The sequence below is a fragment of the Micrasema longulum genome, unplaced genomic scaffold (genome assembly GCF_059751315.1).
Source record: "Micrasema longulum isolate JH-2025_06_02 unplaced genomic scaffold, ASM5975131v1 h1tg002533l, whole genome shotgun sequence".
NCBI lineage: Eukaryota > Metazoa > Arthropoda > Insecta > Trichoptera > Brachycentridae > Micrasema > Micrasema longulum.
The window spans coordinates 87342-110121 of NW_028279674.1; the positions used below are offsets into that span (position 1 = coordinate 87342).

General features: G+C 33.5%; 1 protein-coding gene across 6 annotated transcripts; it reads left to right on the forward strand.

Annotated features, from left to right (window-relative positions):
- Positions 1–1630: 1630 nt before the first annotated feature.
- LOC148272007 (uncharacterized) lies at positions 1631–21077 on the forward strand. Of its 6 annotated transcripts, none has more exons than XM_088240632.1 (4): positions 1631–1830; positions 2216–2584; positions 8930–9265; positions 20913–21077. In XM_088240632.1, the coding sequence occupies exons 2-4, from the start codon at positions 2372–2374 to the stop codon at positions 20937–20939; spliced, it is 576 nt and encodes a 191-aa protein (XP_088096758.1). In that variant the 5' UTR covers positions 1631–1830; positions 2216–2371; the 3' UTR covers positions 20940–21077. The 6 variants fall into 6 exon arrangements, with proteins under 6 accessions (XP_088096758.1, XP_088096754.1, XP_088096759.1 ...); XM_088240633.1 differs by having other exon boundaries at positions 1638–1797; XM_088240628.1 differs by lacking the exon at positions 20913–21077 and having other exon boundaries at positions 8930–9992.
- The last annotated feature ends 1703 nt before the right edge of the window (positions 21078–22780 follow it).

The window sequence follows — 22780 nt, forward strand, 5'->3', positions numbered from 1 at the left end:
AAATACACATTGAAGCCTTTATTGTCTTCTGTCATCTCTCGGCTGGTAGAAAACTCTTCTCTATCCACCAACTTAATCCTTTAGTGGTGACCCAGACATTTCTATAACTACTAATTTAAATATTTTAACCAGTTTGCATTGAGTACAGAGAGAACATAAGAATAAATGGAGATAACTTACTAAAGAGTATAAAATTGACAGGTAAATTTATTTTTAACAAAAGAAAAAACATTGTAAAAATAAAAAATTGATTGAATCGACTTTAAAATTTGTAAAAATGATTATGTTATTTTAATAGAATAAACTTATATGTCTATATGTGTATCACTAATAATTTATGAAAAATAATGTTAAAACAATAAGGAAAATAACAACTTGAAACATTCTTGGAATCAATACATAATTTTAGTTAAGGAAACTTTTTTTTAGTTAGTTAATACTGCTTTTGAAACTGAAGCATGTGAGTATTTGCAAATTAACACACAATCAAGGTTTGAAATAATTAAAAAATGTTAGGCTCCTAAGCGCATGATGAAATAATTATCATAAAATATAAGATTAATCGTCTTTACCGCATGTCCATTTTAATTTAAGAAAATTGAGTCCACGAAAAATAGCCCCTAAGCTTCTTTGTCGGTTGCTTACTGCGTCAGGTTTATACTCCGTACAGGTGTCCCTTCTTCCAAGTCGGTCCCTCAATGCTGAGGATCGTGATCACCATGAACACTTCTGATTAGTCTATTCCACTCCAGTCTGTCCTTAGCCCGACGTACTGACTCATCAAATTTTAGCCCTGTCTTAGATTTTACAAGACATCCCATTTTCAGACAGTATTTTGGGACATTGCTATGGAATCCAGTGCTGCTGATAAAAAGTATGGAGATATGATAGAAGTTGAACTGAACTTATTGTTTTTTTTAATCGTCTTTTCAACATTTTGCCTTTATTTTAGAAAGTGAAACAAAATTTGTTTTTTAAAAAGGATTTTATACATATGCAATAAAACATGCCGTGTTATACAATGCAAAGTAGAAACTGAATAAAAAATATTTAACTTTTTAATAATTTATACGGGTTTTTATTCTAAATGTATGTTTATTATCAATACCATTATCGTTTTCCATTTCAGAATAGTTTTTTGGAAAAACATTTAATTTTTATAATGTACCTAGAAGTTTCAATGTTTCTTTGTTTTGAAAATATATAGTTTTAGGATTTTAAAAGTTATTTTAGAATTACCAAATAGCTATCTAATATGCAACATTTACATTTTTACAAAGAACCATAAATATTATGTACTGCGTACATGTTTTGTTGAAATCGATCTTCGGGTTAGAAAACAAATCAAATTCAAATTGTTTGCAGTTTTGCACAAAATTTTATATTGTCTATTAGAAGTACTTCAAACGGATGAATATTTAAATGGAAAACATGCAGTTTATTAGCTTAAAAAAATATAATTAATTTTCTTATTTGAAACGCAAATTAAGTTGACTATATTAATCACATAATATGTCAGCATTTGTGTTGTTGCGAAACAAAATTAACTCATTTTTGTAAAATAGTCTTAGCCATTTGAAACAACCATTATAACAAATGTCACAGTCGTCCATGACAGATGTGCGCGCGCAATCGAGCCGTTATGGCGGACAGACACTGAAGACTTTTGGCTGTCTGTTTTGAATCGGAAAACATCGACGGATTTAAATGGCGTAAACAAGCTATCGTGTTGTTTAAAAATATTGTAAATAGTTCAGTGTACAGATAGTGTTAATATTTTTGTGTTTTATCAATTCTGTGAGTGTAAATTGTGTAATATTCCAAGTGTTTGTATGTTTTCACTGAATAATATTTTCAATGTACCGACGCCGCCGTTTTAGCATCAAATATCACGAATAAGCTCATCTTACATAGCTAAATAAGCTTTCGTATCTTTCTTATTTGAGTTATTGGGATACTTAGGTCGGTTCTTTGCGTAGTTACAGTCGAATTCGTGAATTTTTCTTTGTGTTGTTGCCGCTGTCAAAAAGACGGCTGCCATTTGTTTCCTAGGTTTTTTACAATAGACAGAATAAATGTCATCGTTTCCTTATACATTTCAAAAGTATTTCTTAACTCTCATTTAAAGATACGCCTGCTTCGCTTTGTGTGTTGACCCTGAATAATCGTCGCTTGACAGCGATATACAAAATTAATAGTCTAACTAATGTTACAGGGCGGTAGCTATAGGTTAGCGCTGTAAACAAAAAGTATTGTCCGTTAGCGCCGCATTTTGCATATTTGAACGGATCTATAAATAAAGCGCGATAGTTTGCGGATAGCGTAAATACGAAACTGAAATAGCGATTGTGAAAAATAGCTCGGAAATTGAATGATACAATCTGACAACAGCCTGATGAAGTGGCTGGGGAGCGGAGATAGCGGGGGTGATCCCAACGCTCAGGGAGCCCGAGGCTCCGCCCCGGGGCGCTCGCAAGACGACGCCACCGTCGGCTATGTCTTCCAGAGGACTCCTCAAGACCCCGAGTTCCCACAGTTCTCCAAGCAGCAGAGGTGGGCCATCGGAGACGACTCGGCCATTGATGTGAGTATTCCTCTCTTACGTACTTTCTATTACACCCCTGCACTTAGCTGTTGTGAATACCTGATTCAAACAAACCACTGTATCAAACGAAATATTTGTTTAATATGCTTCCCCAAAAAAAGATCCAAAAATTTTTCAAAGACCAAATCAAAATCTATTATAGAAATAAAAGGCGAGTGATACTTAAATCCACAAATTTGGAATAACGATCGGTTTTTTATTTATTATTTTGTTTTGCATTATTAACTCACTGGGATAACCCGTGCCTGTGGACACAACAATATACTTTTTATTTTTTTAAATATCAGAATATATTTATATATATAGAAAACATAACATGCATCACTTTCGTGACATCTTCGCATCTGTATCTTTATACAAAAACAGTAAGGATAAAGAATTCAAAATTATATAATAATTGTAATTTAATTTTGTCTGAAGGACCTTTTTTCAAAGTGTTACGAGGTAAATACGAGAGTTTATATAACATCATTTTAATGAGTTTTAATACATATATGTATGCGAGAACTAAACTATGGTAACTCCAAATATGGTGATGTTATGTGATGTATGCTCGTCCAACTTTAAGGTGTCTACTGGAGTACCCCAAAGATCAGTACTCGGACCACTCCTCTATCTCCTGTACACTAAAGATATAGAGAATATTATCAAAGTATGTGGATTGTGGTCTCACTGCTATGCAGATGATACAAACATTATTTTTTATTGTAAACCGAGCGAGAGAAATGTGCTTGTTAATTTGATTAATGGATGCATTAAGAAAATAGGAAACTGGATGGCTGGAAATAGACTAACGCTTAACCCATCTAAAACGCAACTATAGATGATATTATGTAATCACTTTATTATATTATATTACGAAAATGGCGCTTTATAAGTTATCCATAATAATAATACTATGTCAAAATCAAATTTTTCATCTTAATGTTAAATAGCATTAACTCCTCATTTATTTAATGACAAAGATATAAATATTAATTTAATTTTTACCAAATTAGATGTTAAGGACAGCAAGAAAATATACAGTACTTCCAAATATTTTTTAAATGTATGTTGTTTCAATATATTTTAGAAAACAAATTTACTTTAAAGCCTCTCATTGAAAAATACAAGATGTTGAAAGTATAAAAAATCACTCATTAGTCTCCTGAAAAGTTGGGTTTTCGGAGATCATGCAGTTTACCTTTCGCACACAGATATATCATTGTAGGTACTTGCTGTAAAATAATAATAGAAAACCTAAAAATGTTTCATCACTTCGCATCATTTCAACAGAAGCAATATTACTGATTGAACTGTTAAATGTATTTGCATGGTTAGGTAAATATGGATGTATAATAAGGTGATTGAATTTTCTTTTAATCCCACGTGAAATAAATGCCGGAGTTTACGTAAAAACTCCCAAAACCGCCTTTCTTGTCATGCGCCTGCTGCAGACATTTTATTAAAAAATCCTTTCATAATCTCAGATAAAATAAGTTAAAAATACGCATTAAAAAGTAATTAAATTTTCTCTGTAATTCAATCAAAATTAGGGAATATTTCTAAACGCTGGAGCCGCCTGTCCGTGCAAATTTATATTGCAAGTTTTGACTAACAGCGCGCCTCAGCGGCTTGAAGATCCCAGTGAATATTTTGTCGTGTAACACACAAATTGGGTGAAATTTGCGGTCAAATTCAGAAAAAATTAAAACCTATCCCATTTTTCAGTAAATATTTGATCCGTATCACACCTGTGATAATGTGTATTTGTTGTTACTCGTGTCACTTCATTTATCCTCGGACTCGTTTGTTTCGCTGCATTTATTAACTTCACACGCTTGTTTTTCTTTTCTGGAAATTCTGATTTTTCTGATCCATGTTATTTTAGGAACCCGATGTTAATTGTTGTTAGCGGCAGTGGTGTAGTCGGGCCGGAGCGCACCGGAGCGGCGCTCCGGCTCTGGTCAGGAACAAATATTACGTTTCAAAAATATTTCTACCTAAGTCTCTTCAAACAATTGGAAAGAACAACAAACGTATTTATCGCCGATAACTGGCAAAATTCTAAACATGTGTTCCCCCTCCCACTTCACCATAGTGGTGGCGGTGCACTTTGGTACTTTTTTTATTCAGGACTACACCACTGCTAATAATATGTTGTCCATATGTTTATGCGCAATTTTTAATCCCAGAAACTGCCCCGTGTAAAACAGCTAATAAAACGCCCAAGATTTGGCACAAGTATTATTGTATAGGTAGACATGGAATGCTCTCCCGGCAGAGGTGCGAGGCTGTGAGAGTGAAGTGATGTTTCGGAAAAAACTGAAAACCCGCTTGTTTTCTAAATCATTCGAATAAATCCGAAGCATGTGATAACAAAATAAATTGTTTTGCTTAAATTACAAATTCAAAAAGTAAAAATTATATTTATTTATTCTTATAATCACTTTGTAAAGCGCCCTCGAGGTATTATATTACAAAAATGGCGCCGTATAAGTTATCCATAATAATAATAAAAATAGGAAACTGCACAAGATCTTGCCCAAGAACCTGTACAATTTTCTAACTCGTGTAATTCGTACTTTAGTTTATCCCCTTTATCTTAAATGTTTATATTATCATCTTGGGTGGTTCTATTACCACTGTAATTTATTTAGTATGTAATATAATCAGTCATGAAACATTTAAAATGCATGATATATATTTTTTTCTTGGAATCAACTTAAATTTTTTATGATACAACTAAGCTTGAACTAAAATTTGACACCATGTTAAAGTATATCCCTTTATAACAAATAAAAATAAAAGTGTTTGAGATAAATATATGCTTGTAATGGAAACCACATTTAATAAAACCATTTTATTACTAAAATAAAAACACTTAGATAACCCTTTATTATTTATTTTATTACCGACTGTTTTCTGAGTAACTATGAACTCCTTTTATCTAGGCATAATTTACAATTTCATTTTTCTTTACAAGTTCTAATATAAATTTAAAAATTATTTTCTTTATTTGAAATAAATTATCGCATTAAGATCCTGCAATTTTTTAAACTAATTTTTAAGTAACAAAACTGGGACAGCAATCAATTAAATGTGAAAAAAAATAAGCATAACTGAAAGTAGTTTAAAAATTAAATTGATATTAAAATCAAAGTAAAAAAAATTGTGTTATAAGTATCTAGTAGGTATTTACATAACTGGAAGGACATGTAGAGCGAATGGACAGCAAACGAACGGCTAAGAATATTTAAAATGCGAATGTTGATGGATGCAAAAAATAGAGGAAGACTGAGAAAGACATGGCATCACCAAATACTTAAAGATGGACATGTCAAAAGTCGGAATAATAAGAAGATGTATGAATGTAGAGGAAGCGAGATCTGTATGCAAAGATAGAGTGATGTGGCGTTCTATCCTCTCTGCCTTACGGGGAAACTGCGTGATGGTTTGTTGTTGGAAATATTTTAAAGTAAAAATTTAAATAAATGAGAATAAAAACCATGCTTAAATGCAAAAAAAATTTCAAAAGGGAAAGTTTTAAGGAATTTAAACATAACTGATGAAAAGCAACAATGAAAGAAATTAAAGACAAAGACAGACTTTGAAAATAATAACATATTACACTAAGAAAAGAAATGTATTCTTTTCAAAAGCAATTCTAAAAGTAATTACAAGTTGTTAAAAAATATAAAAACATGCTCAGAGTAATAAAAAACAAAAAAAAACAGTATTTCAAGTAATCTTTTAAATTTATAATATAAATATGTTCCTCATTATTAATCTTCATACACATTTGTTTGTAAAACGATATCGGCATTTAGGTCTATAAATTATACATTAATAAGTTATAACAATATTTTTTCATCTTCAAGAGTAGGAATAATCAGCATACATGCATGAGAAGATGTATGAATGTAGAGAAAACGAGATCTCTATGCAAAGACAGAGTGGTGTGGCATTCTATCCTCTCTGGTGGATGGTTTGTTTGTAAATCTTCATCTTTTTATAAATTTGGTTTGTTTTTCTTTGATAGCAATGCAATGAATGAATGCGATAGTAAATTCATTTATGCATGTAAAAAAAACTTCATAAAATGATACCAATTACACTTATTTTGTTAGACCAGTAAGTAACCAGTTTAACCACTCTCGTGACATTGTCAGACTGGTATGGTTTAATAAGAAGTTTAAGCAATATATAGGCCGTGAAATTTAAGCATAGGGTTGGTTTTGTGTAAAAGTAGTTGAATGCGTTTTATTTTTTAAAAGTACCCCAGAACCTCTTTTTATTTATTTATTCATATTTTACTCTTACAAACTATAATCAATAATAAAAATAATGTGACCTCACTGGGGTTACCCGTTCCAAAGACACTTAACAATATACTTTTTTAAAACGTTTTTACATTTAAAAGTAAACAAAGAAGACTAACTTAATAAACAGAGATAATTGACGAAATATTCACAGTTTTAAAAAATTGGTATATACATCTATATTTTCATCTATATTATTTATATTACAAAACGCACAATGAAAATAACAAAAATCTAACATAAGCTATACACTTGTGGAACAGTTGATTCAATATTGGTTTGGGTGAATGAGACAATCCATTTTACTTCTACCTAGCTCCACTATCCATTTTTTAAAAGCCTTTTTAAACATTAAGGGGATAAGTTCCACGCAGAACCATGTAAAAAACACATACTAAAAATTATATGTTTAATTGTTTCATTGATTTAACAAATAAATTGTTTGCTATTTATTGAAAAGTATTACATGACAACAAAACACTTTAAAAAATTGCAACAAAGATTATTCACTATCACTCTCATATATTATTATACGCCTAGTAAGTAAATGAGTGATGTACAGAACTCTATTACTATAACGCATTGTTAAATAAATGTGGACAAGGATATTGAAAGGAGGGTTAGTGCCGGTAACAGAGTAAATGGTGCCTTAAAGTCTGTCGTAGCAAATAAGTGTCTATCGCAAGAGGCTAAATTAGCAGTTCATAATGGAGTTCTGGTACCAACCCTAATTTATGGAAGCGAAGCATGGAGTTGGAAAAAAAGGGACGAAAGTAGACTGAATGCTGTTGAAATGCGATCCCTCAGGCGAATGTGCGGAAAAACAATGTATGATAGGTGCCCTAATGTCGAAATTAGAGCAGAATGCAAGGCTGAGTTAAGCATTATCGACAAAATTAAGAAAGGTCTTTTGCGATGGTTCGGTCATGTGGAGCGAATGAATGATGAAAGAACGGCTAAAAAGATTTATGATGCGAATGTGTCTGGTTGTAGAAGTCGAGGAAGGCCGAGAAAGACATGGCATGATCAAGTACAACAAATTCTTGAAAGTGGTCATGTGAAAAGTCAGAATAATCGACGTGCGTGCATGAGAAGATGTATGAATGTGAAGGAAGCAAAGGAAGTGTGCCAGGACAGAGTGGTGTGGCGTTCTATCCTCTCTGCCTACCCCTCTGGGGAAATGGCGTGATGGTTAGTTAGTTAGTTAGTTAAATAAATGTTTTAAAAAATTAAATTGTACCACGCTATTTCAAAACTGTGTAAAAAGATGTCCCAGTGTAGTTGATGGTGTTTTTAAAAATATAGTTTTTAGTTCTCAGAGTCCGGGCGGATTAAGAACACAGATCTGCGTGTGAAATGGAACTGAAATCCTGGACGAGTGATTTTGACTCAATGGTTGCTCTTACGTAAAAATCCTGGATTGGAAAAAGCGAGTAAAGATAAGTCTGCCTCGTAGTATAGTGGTTGGCACATTCGTGTACCATGTGAGAGATCCTGGGTTTGATTCCTGGCAGGGTGGATATGAAATGTTGATCTTAAAGGTTGTGACACTTTATCGCCTTACTTCATGTAACGGATGATCGAAAAACGCTTCATTTGATTTACCAATGCAGTGCCCTATGCACCACTAGATGTGGAAACGGGATGATTAAAATTAAAATTTTATCATGTATTTTTTGTAGATATTTCTTGATTTAACTCCTTAGTCAATAATTTTGACAAAAATATCATGAAAATTTCCTGGTTAAGTTTTACTTTGTTTAATTTGATCAGCAAGCAAACGGTCCAGAGCTGCCTGAAGATGCCTTCTTTGGCGAAAGCGCTTGTTGGTCAAATTAAACAATATAAAACTCAACCAAGGAATTTTATTAAAATAATTTTACAGTATTACATTTTATAATAGTTGGTCCAAAAGATTGTAGACGAAAGAGTGGATTTCACCCCCTAAGTAATTAATAAGATACACAAATTACAACAAAATCCTTTATCTTATAACTTATTTGAATGTTGTGATTATTTTCAGAACCACGACAAGTGGAAGTACCCACCGCCGCCCACCATGAGCGGCCCCAACACCGGTTCCAGCCTGGGCCAGGTGGGGCAACTGGGGCTGGTGAAGGGCGGGGGCTCCCCGGGCGGAGGGCTGCTGCTGGCGCACGGGGGCCTGGGCGGTGGGCTCGTGCCCTTCCAGGCCCAGCCCGGGCTGGTGCTGCAGCCAGGCGTGTTCGACCCGCACCAGCAGCTACAGCCCGTCAACGGCGTGGGCAAGGGGGAGCATCTGGTATACCACCTCGGCCAGCCCACCGTCACGTACCAGAACCAGCTCGGGCTCAATCATATGGGAGGTGTGCGTTCGCCGGTAAGCATTTTATTCTTATCAATTACATACCCACAAGTTCCCCACTGTCATGGACTGCGAAATGCACATTATTCGTAATGTAATATCATTATTTTTTACAAAAAAATGTAAATTTCAGCAACTAGTTAAACCCTTACTTATAATCAATTTGTATACAAAAATAATTTCAAAAACAAAACACTTATTAAATCCTGATGTTTTCTGATGACACTATCTACCTATATGGATGTTTGTTTCTAAAAACCACCGTCTCCATCCCACAAAACGATGTGATAGACCCAGCATTCCTAATCTCTTTTGGCAACTCATTAAACATCTTAAGTCCTTTATGGCACAGATTGTTCTGAGTTGCCTGGATTCTTGTTTTTGGGAATCTGATACATTCATCTCCCCTCGTAGGATAGCAATGAATTTTTTGGATTTTGATATTGTCGGGATATGAACCGTTATTAGAATATCTCCCGATTTAATTGCAGTTATTTAGAATTATGCAGGCCATGATTGTTCGATGGTACGCAATTAGGATTACATACATAATATTTATTTTCACTTAATTTACAATCAACAGCTTAAGAGATTGACCCTTGTGTGATGTCACCTGAGTACATAGAATACAAAACTTTTTTTTTTTTAAATCGTATGTTACTATAACAGGCCTAAATTAATTACATTATTATTTTTACAAATTATGGTAAATAGATTATTAAACAGTGCTTATATCTGTTGATTTTTATTTTTTATGTACCTGTATTTCAAAATATCTCATCATTTGCTTCACAACAATACGGAATCGTTTCCAGAGGGATTTTTTTAAATACAGTATTTTAAGCGTTAAACTTGACATATTGCTTCGGAGGCTGTCGGCGTGGAAAAAGAGAATGATCTCTTTTGCATTCTTCTTTTATAATGTTTTTACGACGCCCTCTTTTGGCTAAATTTTACTTAATTGATATAAAAGTCTTCCTTACAAAGATAACCTGTTATAAGAAGGCTGTACAGCGTTAAATTATTTTTTTGTTTACATGCCACTCAAATATATTTTTTTAAATTTCTTATTTTCTAATAGGATTCGGCAAGGTTTTAATTGATTTTTTGGTATGTTTACCAAACGATTTGGTGGAGAAATACTTCTCGCACCATTAACCAAATGTTAACTTAAGGGAATAATTAAGGATAAATATTAAAAAGGAAATTTAGTACCTAAACTATAACCGATTTTTCCTTTATGCAGTTAATTTTATCCATCAGGATATGTTTGTTGAATATGGTATAGTTATTATAAAATCAAACAAAAATTCATTGACATTTTCTTGTATACCCACGAACAGGCCATGCCTTTGTGGGATTTTTTGTTTACTATTAATATGTATTTCATTGCTATGTAATTATCCTTTATTTTTTTAATATTCTGTTTTACCTCTTATGTATACTGTAAAAAAAAAACTAAAAAATGTAAATAAAAAAATTAAAAAAACGGCGTACATAGACCTGTTATTGTCTGATTTAAGTGATCACTTTACGCACTGTGTAACTTTCACCATTTGGCCTAATGTTTGTGATTTCCACATCACCACAATTTTCAGAAGTTGTGTATGAAGTCAAGAGAGGTGTGCTTTCACATTATTTGATACTTCCTCGTGTAGGCAATTTTTTGGTGATGTTTTTTTTGTAGCAATATTTTTTTATTTTTGCGAATGACTATTCTTTCGAATTGTAATAGAGTACTGCTGGGTAGAATACGCTTGAATGTTTTAATTTTTTTTAAATCAATCTTCTCATTTTAATCAGGTATGACAATATTTTGAGTATGTCCGAATATTTGTACACTAATAAAAAAGTTATTTTCTTATCTCTATTTATTTAGAAATACTTCTCTTTAAAATAATTTTTATCAGGTCTCAGGTCTTTCATCCTTATTCAAATTGTGTTTGAAATAATTTTCAATTTGTAAAACAATAAACGTGCAATTCGGAGCATGTTCTGTGCCTTACCTAATATTTATTTTGATATCTCATTACAATGGACCAGTCCATTGATTTTACGATCTGTGACCCCTAGAATCTTATTTTATAGATTATCTAAATCTCTTCTTTAAATGGCCACCTAATCTCTCCAGAGCATGTTTATTAAATCAGTGTTTCAGATCTTAATAAGAGGAAAAAAAATTGTTTCACTTGCAGACTAATTATTGGTTTAAAAAATATATATTATAACCACTCTGCTGTTATTTAAAATAATATTAATTTAATCTAATTTTTAAAAATGTTTATGACCCAGATGCTTTAAAATGTCTCGCAATAAAATAAATTTAAAATGTGGTCAAAATATTAAATGCAAGTTTTTTAAAAGATAACCATTTTTTTTTTTAGAAAAGTTATCTTTATTCATATAATTTTACTTTTAATGTGTGTCTATTAAAACTTTCAATAAATCATCGTATAAAGTTTCAATGGAAATTTATCATGTGCTTTCTCAATTAATTTCTGTATTTGATTTATTAAGAGTCGTAAATTGTTCGCCATGAAATTCTCAGTAAACTTTTGATTTTACGCAAACGAAAACAAAACTCGTTTGTCGAGAATATTATGCATTTTTAACGAATTTCCCGGCGCACCACAAGCCGGCTGAACGAAAGTAAATTGACGTTTAACTCAGTCACTTTAAAGCTGCAGTTCTCTACTTTACCGACCGTCAGTTTTGTTTAGTAGTTTTGTACACCATTCGGACACGAGTCACGGCCATCGTGTCTCAAAAACATCGATAGCTAAACAAAGGATGTTTCTTTAGGGATGTTATATAGATTCTTCTTATCTCAATATTCGCCTAGTCACACGTTAGTGAATTCCAATACCCGCAACTTTGTCAAGTTTCAAACAACGCCGGCCATGGCGCGTCAGAAGCCAGTGCTGAGATTCCCTCACCGCCAGCGCTTGCGCGCAACTTCACGTCCGTCTTTTGTTCGCGTTCGCCAGTCAACGAGTCAACGCACGGTCCTCTCGCCCGCGTCCGCTGTCATTTCGTATTTCGGTGTGTTTACTGTGCATTCTGAATGATATTTCGTAAAATGCCATAATCCCTAGGCATTTTCTTGTGATTTGTGGTATCTGTAAATAGTGTGCGAGTGTAAATGTGAATAATACTCGGAAAAGTTCCCAGAAAAGTTTCGTGGACTCGTATTATTGTTGTTGGCGTTGTACAGCAGCCGCTCGGATGAAACCGCTGAGCGATTTTTTCTTCGCTCCCGAAGTCACGGACATGGGCCCCGATATGGTAAAGTTAAATCTGGATGTCGATTACTCGCGTTTGTTGTTTTTCGTCCCGCGTCGGAGTGCGGTTGGATTATTTGGTCGGGCACAGGCCGCGGGCGCAACAGGTCCGCGCTTCTTTTGTTTATATACCTGTGGTACGGCCGCGGTGCGCTGGCTGTTGTCTTGTCATACTGCTGGTTAGCGGCGGCGGCTGACCGCGTAAGAATCTCGCCGCTCGTCCGTGACCCCGGCTCGCCGGTTGTATCTACAGAGAAGTAATGCAATCGTTCTCTCCACCGCCCACGAGATGATAACAATCATTGTCACTAATTACTGCCATTACGGGGTACTCTGCCCGACTGAGACGATTCGAGCTGCGGTTAGCTTAGCGTTGCCATTGTTGCACAATACAACGCGGTTCTTAGAACATCGTCTTGTGCGTGCGAATTCATCGCAGCTGATTAATTGCGTTGGTACCGGGGCACCTAACCTATCGTAGTAAATTTTACGATAAACGAGGTCTGACGTCATAACATCGTTCGTATCACACTAAGTCGGGAAAGAAAAATATATTTTTGTGGGCTGTTGTTGCAGACTCCAGATAACGGGCATCTGAGGTTCGATTTGTCGGCTTCGTGGTGTAATGGTCAGCGCGTTTGCCTACCATGCAAGATGTCTCTGGTTCGATTCCCGACATGGTTGATATGAAATATTTATTTTAAAGGGTGTTTTCACTCTAGAATGTTTCATAGTCCCTGGACTGGCACCTGAAGCGTCAGACTAATCACCTTACCTTTATGTAACGAAAATGATCAAGATACGCTGCGATTGGTGTACCAATGCAGTGCCCTATGCACCATTCGGTGCGGAAAGGGAACTATGATGATCTGGTTCGATTTTCCAATAGTCACAAATTGATTCCTGTTTTCTATACAATTACATGCGTCTTATTGAAAATATTACCGGAATATCCCTTTTTAGGTACAAGTAATAGTAATTTGGCTATTGTTTATACCGCCATTTTCGTGAAATAATCTGCACACCTAATAAATTTCGTAAATAACATTTCGATAAAAGAATTATTTTTTTTAGTTAAAAAACTTAATATTATTGAGTAAAATATGTTTAAACATAATTACCAAATTGAGATTAAATTAAAATGAGTTAAGTATATAGTTTTAAAATAACTAAACTGACTTAAAATATTTTTGGAACATTGGTCATCGTATAAATTATGAAACCTTTGAATCTTCGCTCGATTTAATTGTATTTTTTCTTTATATACAGCCTTCGGTCCAAGTCCAAGGGTCACAAATATTTCAATCATTGACTAACTATCCTGAATACTTTTTAAATTCTTAAGTTCATTAAACTATCAGAAACAGACTATAATGTTAGCGACTTTGTAAGTAATCTCTGTCCGGGCGGATGACGAATACAGTTGTGTGTGAAATAGAACTATAAACCATCCTGAAGGAGTGTTTTTAATACGATGGTTACTCTCAGGTAAAAATCCTGAAATCGGAAATCGAGTGGAAAAAAGTCCGCCTCGTGGTATATTGGTTGGAGTGTTTGCCTACCCATAAGGTCCTGGGTTCGATTCCTAGAAAGGTCAACGTGACACCACAATATTTCAATGTCCCTGGATTGGCACCTGAAACGTAAGACTGATCACATTACCTTCCCCTAACACATGCTCGAGTCAGCATGTACTTTTATAATAAATTAGGATTTGACGATGGTAATGAATAAGTAATAATAACCAAAACCATCTCGCAGTAATAAGGAAGTTTAGTGCTACTGGAAATTGGATGTAAAAATGTTTTCTTACACGTGATAAAAATTGGGGCATTTTATTGTCTCGCGAAAAAGTACGAAAAAAAAAATTTTTTTAAACGTCACAGGTTCAAGTAAACAATAACCAATAAATTATTGGGTTGTTACGTGTTTTGATACATTTTCGGTTTCCGGGTAGTCACGTTTTTCGTCGTTCAGTTAAGGTACCTACGGGGTGTCGGGAAAACTTACAGACTCGAACTCGTGATGTCACGGGCGGTGTAATTCCAAAATTACGAAACTGAAAAATATCGCAGCGATGATAATACGATACATAAAAATAAAATGACTTAGGGCCTATTTCACCACCTCTGAGTAAGGTCTTGATTAGAACTACTGGTCGAGTAAAACCAAAAATCTATTCCACCACCGCCAAGTAGCGCTATTCGCCGAGTAAGTTCCTGAGTAAACTACTTAGAGCTCTTTCCTATGATTAACTGCTAATCGTAACAAAATGGCGGCGAAACAATTTGACAGCCAGCGAAGATGGTTTGTGTTTTGATTTGTCAATTTGGAAAGTATTTATTTTTATTAATTGTCTTATGAGACCGAAAGAGGTTGGCATTGGCTCGCGGTAAACTCCGCTTGTATAGACTTCCACGTTTAAGTTTTTTCCTTCCGCAAAACATTGTCACTTTTTTATTTTCTATTACTTCTTTGTGGTGCGAAACTAGATTTATCAATACTTCGCACCCATTCGTACTAAAATTAACACTTTCGCGCGTACTCTCCATTACATTGCAATTTTAAAACGCGTGCGGCTTGTAAAGTAATGAACGAATAGAACTTTTAAAAATAAAATTCCTCAGTAAGTGAAATAATTAATTTCAAAAGTTCTAATGAAAATTAAAGGTATATCATAAAATCTTCTTAATTTAAAACAAAATCTTTAAACTAATATCTATGTTTAAAAAAATCATATAAATAACACCCCTAAAATAATGATTAAAACCAAAAGTTTTCATCTGAAAGGTAAATAAACAATTACAGCCAACAGCATTTGTTGACAGACGTGAGCCTAGACCGTTTAAATGCGACGTTGCCGAACGAAGTTTCTTTTTAGCAAATCGGAGGATACTCATGTGTCGTGAAAGCGCTCCCCGGTAATCGGGACTTAAATCATCAGATTAATGTTATGTGATGATTAGTTATTCAATACTTTACTCAAAGGTGAGGAAATAGGGCCTTAGTTTGATAGTCTTATTAACAAGTAAAAAACGTATTGAAAAAAAACACTGAACTACCTCGTCTATTTTCTGTGCATTTCAATTCGTGTGAATAAATCACGTAAAACATTTGCTGCTCGCGTTACATATTATTTATAATCTATTCCGCAAGATAATCCAATAGATTTCGATAATCCACATTTGCGTTTCCTGATCGCTGTCCATATTCAATTTGCTTAGAAATATGTTTGTATTTGGTGTGCAATAATATTTATGTTGTCCTCGCCGTGAGTAGAATCTTGCTCCCGCCCGAGACTTCCTTAGAAAAATGCTTCGATTCCGCGATGTTCCATAGAGCATTCTAGAACTTACTAGTGTGAGTAAGGTCATTCATCTCTCTTGCCTACAGTTGAGTAAAATATCGCCGTGTGGGCTAGCCTGAATAATATTGCACCATGTCCAATCGACATTTTTTTCATTTAAGTTTTTACTCAAAAAGTTCTGCAAAATAAAATTGTTTAACAATAAATCCAGATCTCGAGTGATTTGGTCAAGGGAGATTGATGTTCCAACCAAAAAAAAACTAGTTCTGGTTTAGTATATATTTTAGTGCAATTTTTATTGAAACTACGTTCCAACATTTAGAAGTACATTAACTTTTATTCGATTTGAAAAATAACAGTTCTTGTGCACAACAGGCCAGAAGGCCCAATTACGTTCATGAGCTTCGGGATTTTTCTGCTATTTCCCCTTTGGGTAAACTTTTAGTCCAATGAATGTTTTTTTTCATCTGCTTTTTCATTGCATTGGATTCCGCAGTGTCTTCTTATCCACACGATATACACATTCTGCTATCTGAATTTTAGATGGCCATAACAATCGGGTTGACCGAATTTCAATCAGCTATTGCTTGGACCCCTGCTTTGAAATCTGTCAAAATCGACATTTGTTTCCATCTGTTTAATAGTTAAGACATAAATTAGAGGTCTTATTGGACATATTTCAGCGTGAAACATTGACCACAAATCATCAAACATGTTCAAAAGTAATTCAGCCGAAATTATTGTTGGTTAAAATATTTTGTCTGATAACCATAGATTTCGTATTTTATAATATATAATTAATTATATTTGATGTATTCATATAAGTGTATTTTTATATATAACTTTTTGTGCATTGGAAAATTCAATTTCTTCCAACCAGCCAATGATTTAAAAGTTTTATTTATTTATTTGAGTAGCAATATGTTGATATGCTAATAGAAAAACCAAATAAAATAGAACTAATATTTAGATTAATAGAGTAATATTTATTTTGTCTATGCAAATAAATAAATATCGATACTAGTCTTCAATGGATTTTTTTCAAAATAGGAGTGGAAAATCGGAAAGATTAAGGAAGAGAGAGGATATTTTTTATTTTATCCGGCGACTACAATATTCTCAGTTTCTTTGTTATCATTTGCACTTGGCGCAATATAATGTTCACCTGTCGACTTACGTTGTTATTACATTGTGAGTGTTAGGTAGTTACGACATTCGGTCATTACTCCATCTTTACAAAATGTATTTAATTCAATGTCATCGAATAAACCAACTCTTTGCCTAATGGCTGGTGCTAGCTGCTAGCAGAATCTACTAGTAGTGATGTCACGGAAGGTATTTTGTTATTATTCCATCTCAATTAAGGACAAAAAGAAGACGATGATGACGCTTTAACTAGAGTGGCGCCTACAGTATTCCGCGTTCGTCGTTTGTTCTTATTACTAGTTTTTATAGAGTAAATAATATTTATTGTTTTTTTTTTATTTATATTTTCGACCACTTTTTATTTAATTTGAGGTACCATTTGATAAATGAGGAAGTTTTTTATTTTTTTTAAATATTTGTTCATAGACTATTAAACTAAGCCAATTTTTTTTCCAATTTTTAAATATCGTATCATCAGCGCATCATTTTTAAATATCGTTTTGCATTTCTGAAATAACTCTGCGTGTGACGTCCGAGGTTCTTTTCCGATTATCCTCGATCAGTTCTTCCCATAGGTTCATCCACGGCAAGCAAACCTGAAATCTTCCATAACTCTCGTATCATAAGTTGATTCATATGAACCAGTGACGTCATTCAAAGTAATTCGTTTTTATTCAAATGTTTTTTTTTTTTTTCGTACATTTGCCGTGCAATTGAATGCTTCAATTTTTACCGCGCTCAAGAAAACATTTATTGTATCCATTTTTCGTAAGGCTGAAGTTCCTCATTATCGAAATATACTAAATATTTCACGAGTAGTTAAGTATTATCACTATATATTTTTTTTTTTCACGCCTATAAGGCTTTTATGGGCGTTTCCATGTACATACATGGAAGTTATATAAAACATGAGTACATAAACAACATAAAATTTTAAAAATACAATATAAAGCAATAAAAGATAGAACAGTGTTTAGAAGTAAAGTTGGTATAAAAAAGAAGACTAGTATATAAACAACATAAATTTAAAAAAAAACAATATAAAGAAATTAAAGATAGGATCAGTGTTAAGAAGTATAGTTGGTATAAAAATAAAAAGATGGGTGTATAAACAACATATATAATACATATACATATATAATACAATATAAAGAAAATAAAATATAGAACTGAGTTCTATATTTTTAGAAGTTTAGTTGGTTTTAAAAAAAATAATAATAAATATTTTTTTTTAATAAGCTAAAGAAATGCAGTTAAAGGTTTAAAGCAGCTAGGTACATAATGTTATAAAATACAATATAAACAGAATATTAAGTTCTATTTGATATGGAACATATACATTGATATTTAAAATTTACAAGACTCACGTTAATAAAGACATCGATGTTATCAGCATTTTTTATTTTATTTTATTTGGGAAATATTCTAATGTTAAATTTATATTTGATGCACATTTATCTCGGAACGTTAATCCAACTGTAGGTCAGTTGCACCACGAAAACTTAAGTTAAATAAAATGAAAAGTCAAATATAATTTGTTGATCCGCATCTAGTGGTGCGTAGGGTACTACATTGGCACTCTAATTGCAGCGTATCTAGATCATTTTTGTTACATAGAAGGTAAGGTAATCGCTCTTACACTTAAGGTGTTAGTCCAGGAAAATGAATTATTACAGTCTTGAACCAATATTTTACGTCCACCCTGCCAGGAATTGAACCCCGGACGGCGAGAATTGTAGGCGAACGCGCCGACCACTACACGACGAGGTGGACTTATCTCCACTCGATTTCCCTTTTCAGAATTTTTACCTGATTAAAGTAGCCATTGAGTCAAAAAGTGTTCGTCCAGGGTTCTGGTTATTTTTCACATTTAGAACTTTAAACTTTTACTTACTTAAAATTGACTGTCAATCTGTTATTAAATTGGTGTGCGCGTTAAGTAACCACTTAGAGCAAGTTAAGTTGAAGGCCGACACCATTGTTCACGTGGAAACATCAATTTGTAGGACAAAAAATTGTCCCGAGACATCGCCACCGAGATAGACGGGCAGGCTATCTCCGTGGACAATGATTACACCTACCACCGCGCGCGCGGCAGCCAGCGGACGGTGTCCTTGTGTGAATACGTACGAGCGGGACCTCGTAACAATAGCGATTTATTTGACGTGAACGTATTGCTCCCAAAAAAAAATCTGGCGATAATGGCGGCAGAAAAAAATCCTGTTTATTGTATAGTTTGACTTTTAACAATTCCAATACATCTTGGTATAATTATTTTTTTCATAAATTCGCTCGTAACAAACGCCGTCGTGTATTCATTTTCGCACCACTAACGTGTGAATTGCGCCCGAATTTTCCATATAATTTTCCATGTAATCGCGGCCCTAAATACGTGCGGCCTGTTGTATTGCTGTAAACTGTAGCTGACTTCGTAGTTGATATTCATAAAAGGGTTTTTGTCCGTGTGGGTGAAGATTGGCCGGTGGCATATTATTACTCTAAGACAATATATGCATCCATCCATTTGATCATTTGTGTTCCCATCCATAAAACCAGAATAGACATATTTTTTTCTGCACGCTAACTAACCGCTATGGAAATGTCCCCCTTGTTTTACAGTAAAATGAATAAATTGAAAGTTATGTTTGTACACCGCTAGAAGATATCGGTTCCGTATAATCAATAGCCAGTGTCAGTCAGAGACGAGAGTGTATCCGATTTTAGTGATTTTTTCCCCTCCTTCGCAGGCCAACCGTTTTATGTACATGCCATTTGCATGAATATGTATTAAGTTTTCTCCCGTTACCGTATTTTTTTCATGAATAAATATTTTTTAACTAGGGAAACAACATTCATTTTTTCCATTTACCTTATTTAGATGAGCCCACGTTATTTATATCGACATTTGAATAAAGCAACGATTTTTAAGGTTCGTTACCATATTCGACTTATGTTTTTTTTTAAAGTAGAAGTTGGCATACAAACTACTTAAGTAATATTACATCACACACAAACGCGTATTATGCATTGAGTAAAATACGCTGTTTACCGCTTCACACATTTAATTTCAGCTTGAGTACGTAATAAATCAAAAAAATCAGTAAATTATTGAATAACCCCTGATCTTGTAGGCTGACAATTCGATTATTTATCCCTGCTTTAGACGTTGTTTTATTTTAGCCGCGGAAACCATTCGATAAACACGACCGCAAACTGTTATGAATTCGGATGTTCTAAGATTTGCCGTTGAGAAATGTGCATTTAGAAATATGCGTAAATTATTTATAATGATTAAATCGATTACCTACTTGAATTAATTTATTACTTCATCGGATTGCGCTGAAGTAAATAACAGAAATTTCCCGAAGGATCTTTGAGAATTCTTTATCCTTTAAATGCCCACTTCTCACCCCATACCCGACCCTAGGGAGTATCGATTTATGCGTAAAGGGGACTGGCGTATGTATACAAAATAAAATAATACGTGTCGAGGTATTTATTACCTTCCCCTCATAGCGATTTCATTAATTCGCGAAAATCGAAAACGTACTGTAATTCTCTAGCGAACTAAGAACTGAGAGCTTTTGGAAAAATACTCGTATCGTAGAGGATAAGTTAATAAGAGGTTTTCAATGGCAAACTAACGACATGCAACACCCGGGCACCTATTTTTATTCGAAATGGCTTAATTTAGGTGTACATTCTTTTTAAAATTACCGTTTTTCTTCAAATTGTTCGTGATTTAATATGAGTTAAATACGGCTTGATTTGAGATATGTGTGTGTTGAAATGTATGAAAATGTCAAAGCTTTGAAGGCTATTTTTTATTACAAAGTAATCATAATTAAATATGTCCATAAACGTCAACATTTTATTAAATGTGCTCCTATTTTTTTTTTACTGAAATACTTAATCAACAATATTTTAGGTTTGTCTGATTGTAGACAATAGGTAAGGAAGGGCATGAACACACTTCCTGGGGAGTTATCAAGATTAACATTGAGGTTTCAACTCTATAACTTTACAAAAATTAACGGACGAAATAATTGAAGATATGTGGATGTTCAAATATAAGCAATGTTATGAATGTTACACTTTGCATTGTAAGTAGTCACTGAAACCAGCCTTATGCCTAGACTTCCATATTCCCTTCTAAAAATCATTTCATCTCCGTTGTATTTAATATGAAATATTAAATTACTACATTTGCCGCACTCTCGGAGGTTTCGGGTTCGATTTCTGGTAATATCACAGTAGTATAATGACTTTTTATAAGTTTTTGCCATCAACTACAACTTTTTTTCGTAATCAAACAATGAATATTAATAATAATTGATTCGTGCTAGTCCACCGAAGAAAAATGGAACGGTTTTACCGAATCTTCGCTTTATATATTAAGTGCTTGTCTGCAATTAATATTTGCATTTTTATTCGTATTTGCACTTAAGTTATGAAATTTGCAATTATTGCATCACGTGAAATGTTTTATCATTCTTCCAACTTCACAAATACGGGGAGCTATATAATCTGACCTCGGTTAGAATCTATCAATAATATTTTATCATACCTTTGCATGTACCTAAAGTAAATATCTGTTTCACCCCCCTTTTTTTAATGACATTGACGTCACGCTTCACCACAGCTATGCCCCCCCCTTTTAAAAAATAATTTTTATTTTTTATTATTTTATTCTTTATTTTATTTTATTTTATTCAGAAAACATACAGTCATACAAAATAAGTATTAAAAAACAACATTTTTTTTAACATAAAAAGACTAATTCAGTTTTCATAAATTAAAAAGATATTAACATTAAATGTGACAAAAAAATAAAAAATAAATAAGAATTTTAAGTGAGAAAAGAATAATTGTTGACATTTGATTTTGCATTAATGTTTTAAATGACACTTGTTACGATAATTTCGAAGGACCTCGTCATTAAAAATACGTAAAAACAAAATTGTTAACTTATTTTAGTATGTCTTACAGAACATAATATGGAGAAAATTAATGTGAAATAGGTGCGAAGGTTTTCACGGTCACTGTTATCAATATTATGTATCTTTTACTAGTACTTAAATTACTAGTACTTAAACACATACATTTCTCTATAAAACACACAGTTTTCCCTGAAGATGGCTCCTGCAATGGTAGCCGAAACGTCGGATCAAATCCAACATACACGGTATCACCCAAAAAAGATACATAATATTGAAAATTAATGTGGTTTGCGCGTTCGCTTACTACGCTTGATGTCTCGGGTTCGATTTCTGGGAAGGTTGACATGAAATATTAGTTTATTAGGTGGTTTTACACTGCATTATTTTACTCTCCCTGAACTGACACCGTAAACGTTAAAAAGTTTTACAGTACGCAACTCGTGTTCAATGCGTTTATTTGTTATTATTATAACATTTGTTGTGTTAGATCTAATATTAGTTGATTCTAATTAAGTAAGTTAAATTTTCAAGCTTGCTTTAAGGCGGGAGTGATTACACCTCAGAATTATTTTTTTATCAATATTCCTACAGAGATGAGGTAGAATTTTTTCAAATTCAGGATTATCGATATTCGAGCGTTTACAGGGCTTATGACCTGTCATTGGCTGGGTTGAGTGGCCACTTTACGTTTTTAACAACATTCAGAATTATTGTTTCATTCTACCCATGTCGATTAACCTAACCTCTCTTTATAGCAAAAAATCAGACACTCTAAAATGTTGGTCTCCACTGTTGGTTAAATTATGTGTTTTCACAAATTTATACTTTATTTGTAGTTCGCTTTTCCCTGGATTTT

What these genes read in the sequence shown, in the direction of transcription:
- LOC148272007 (XM_088240628.1), top strand. Translation starts at nt 2,372, where the DNA reads ATGATACAATCTGACAACAGCCTGATGAAGTGGCTGGGGAGCGGAGAT. An exon ending in GAGACGACTCGGCCATTGAT is followed by an intron (nt 2,585 to 8,929) that starts GTGAGTATTCCT and finishes GATTATTTTCAG; the next exon opens with AACCACGACAAGTGGAAGTA.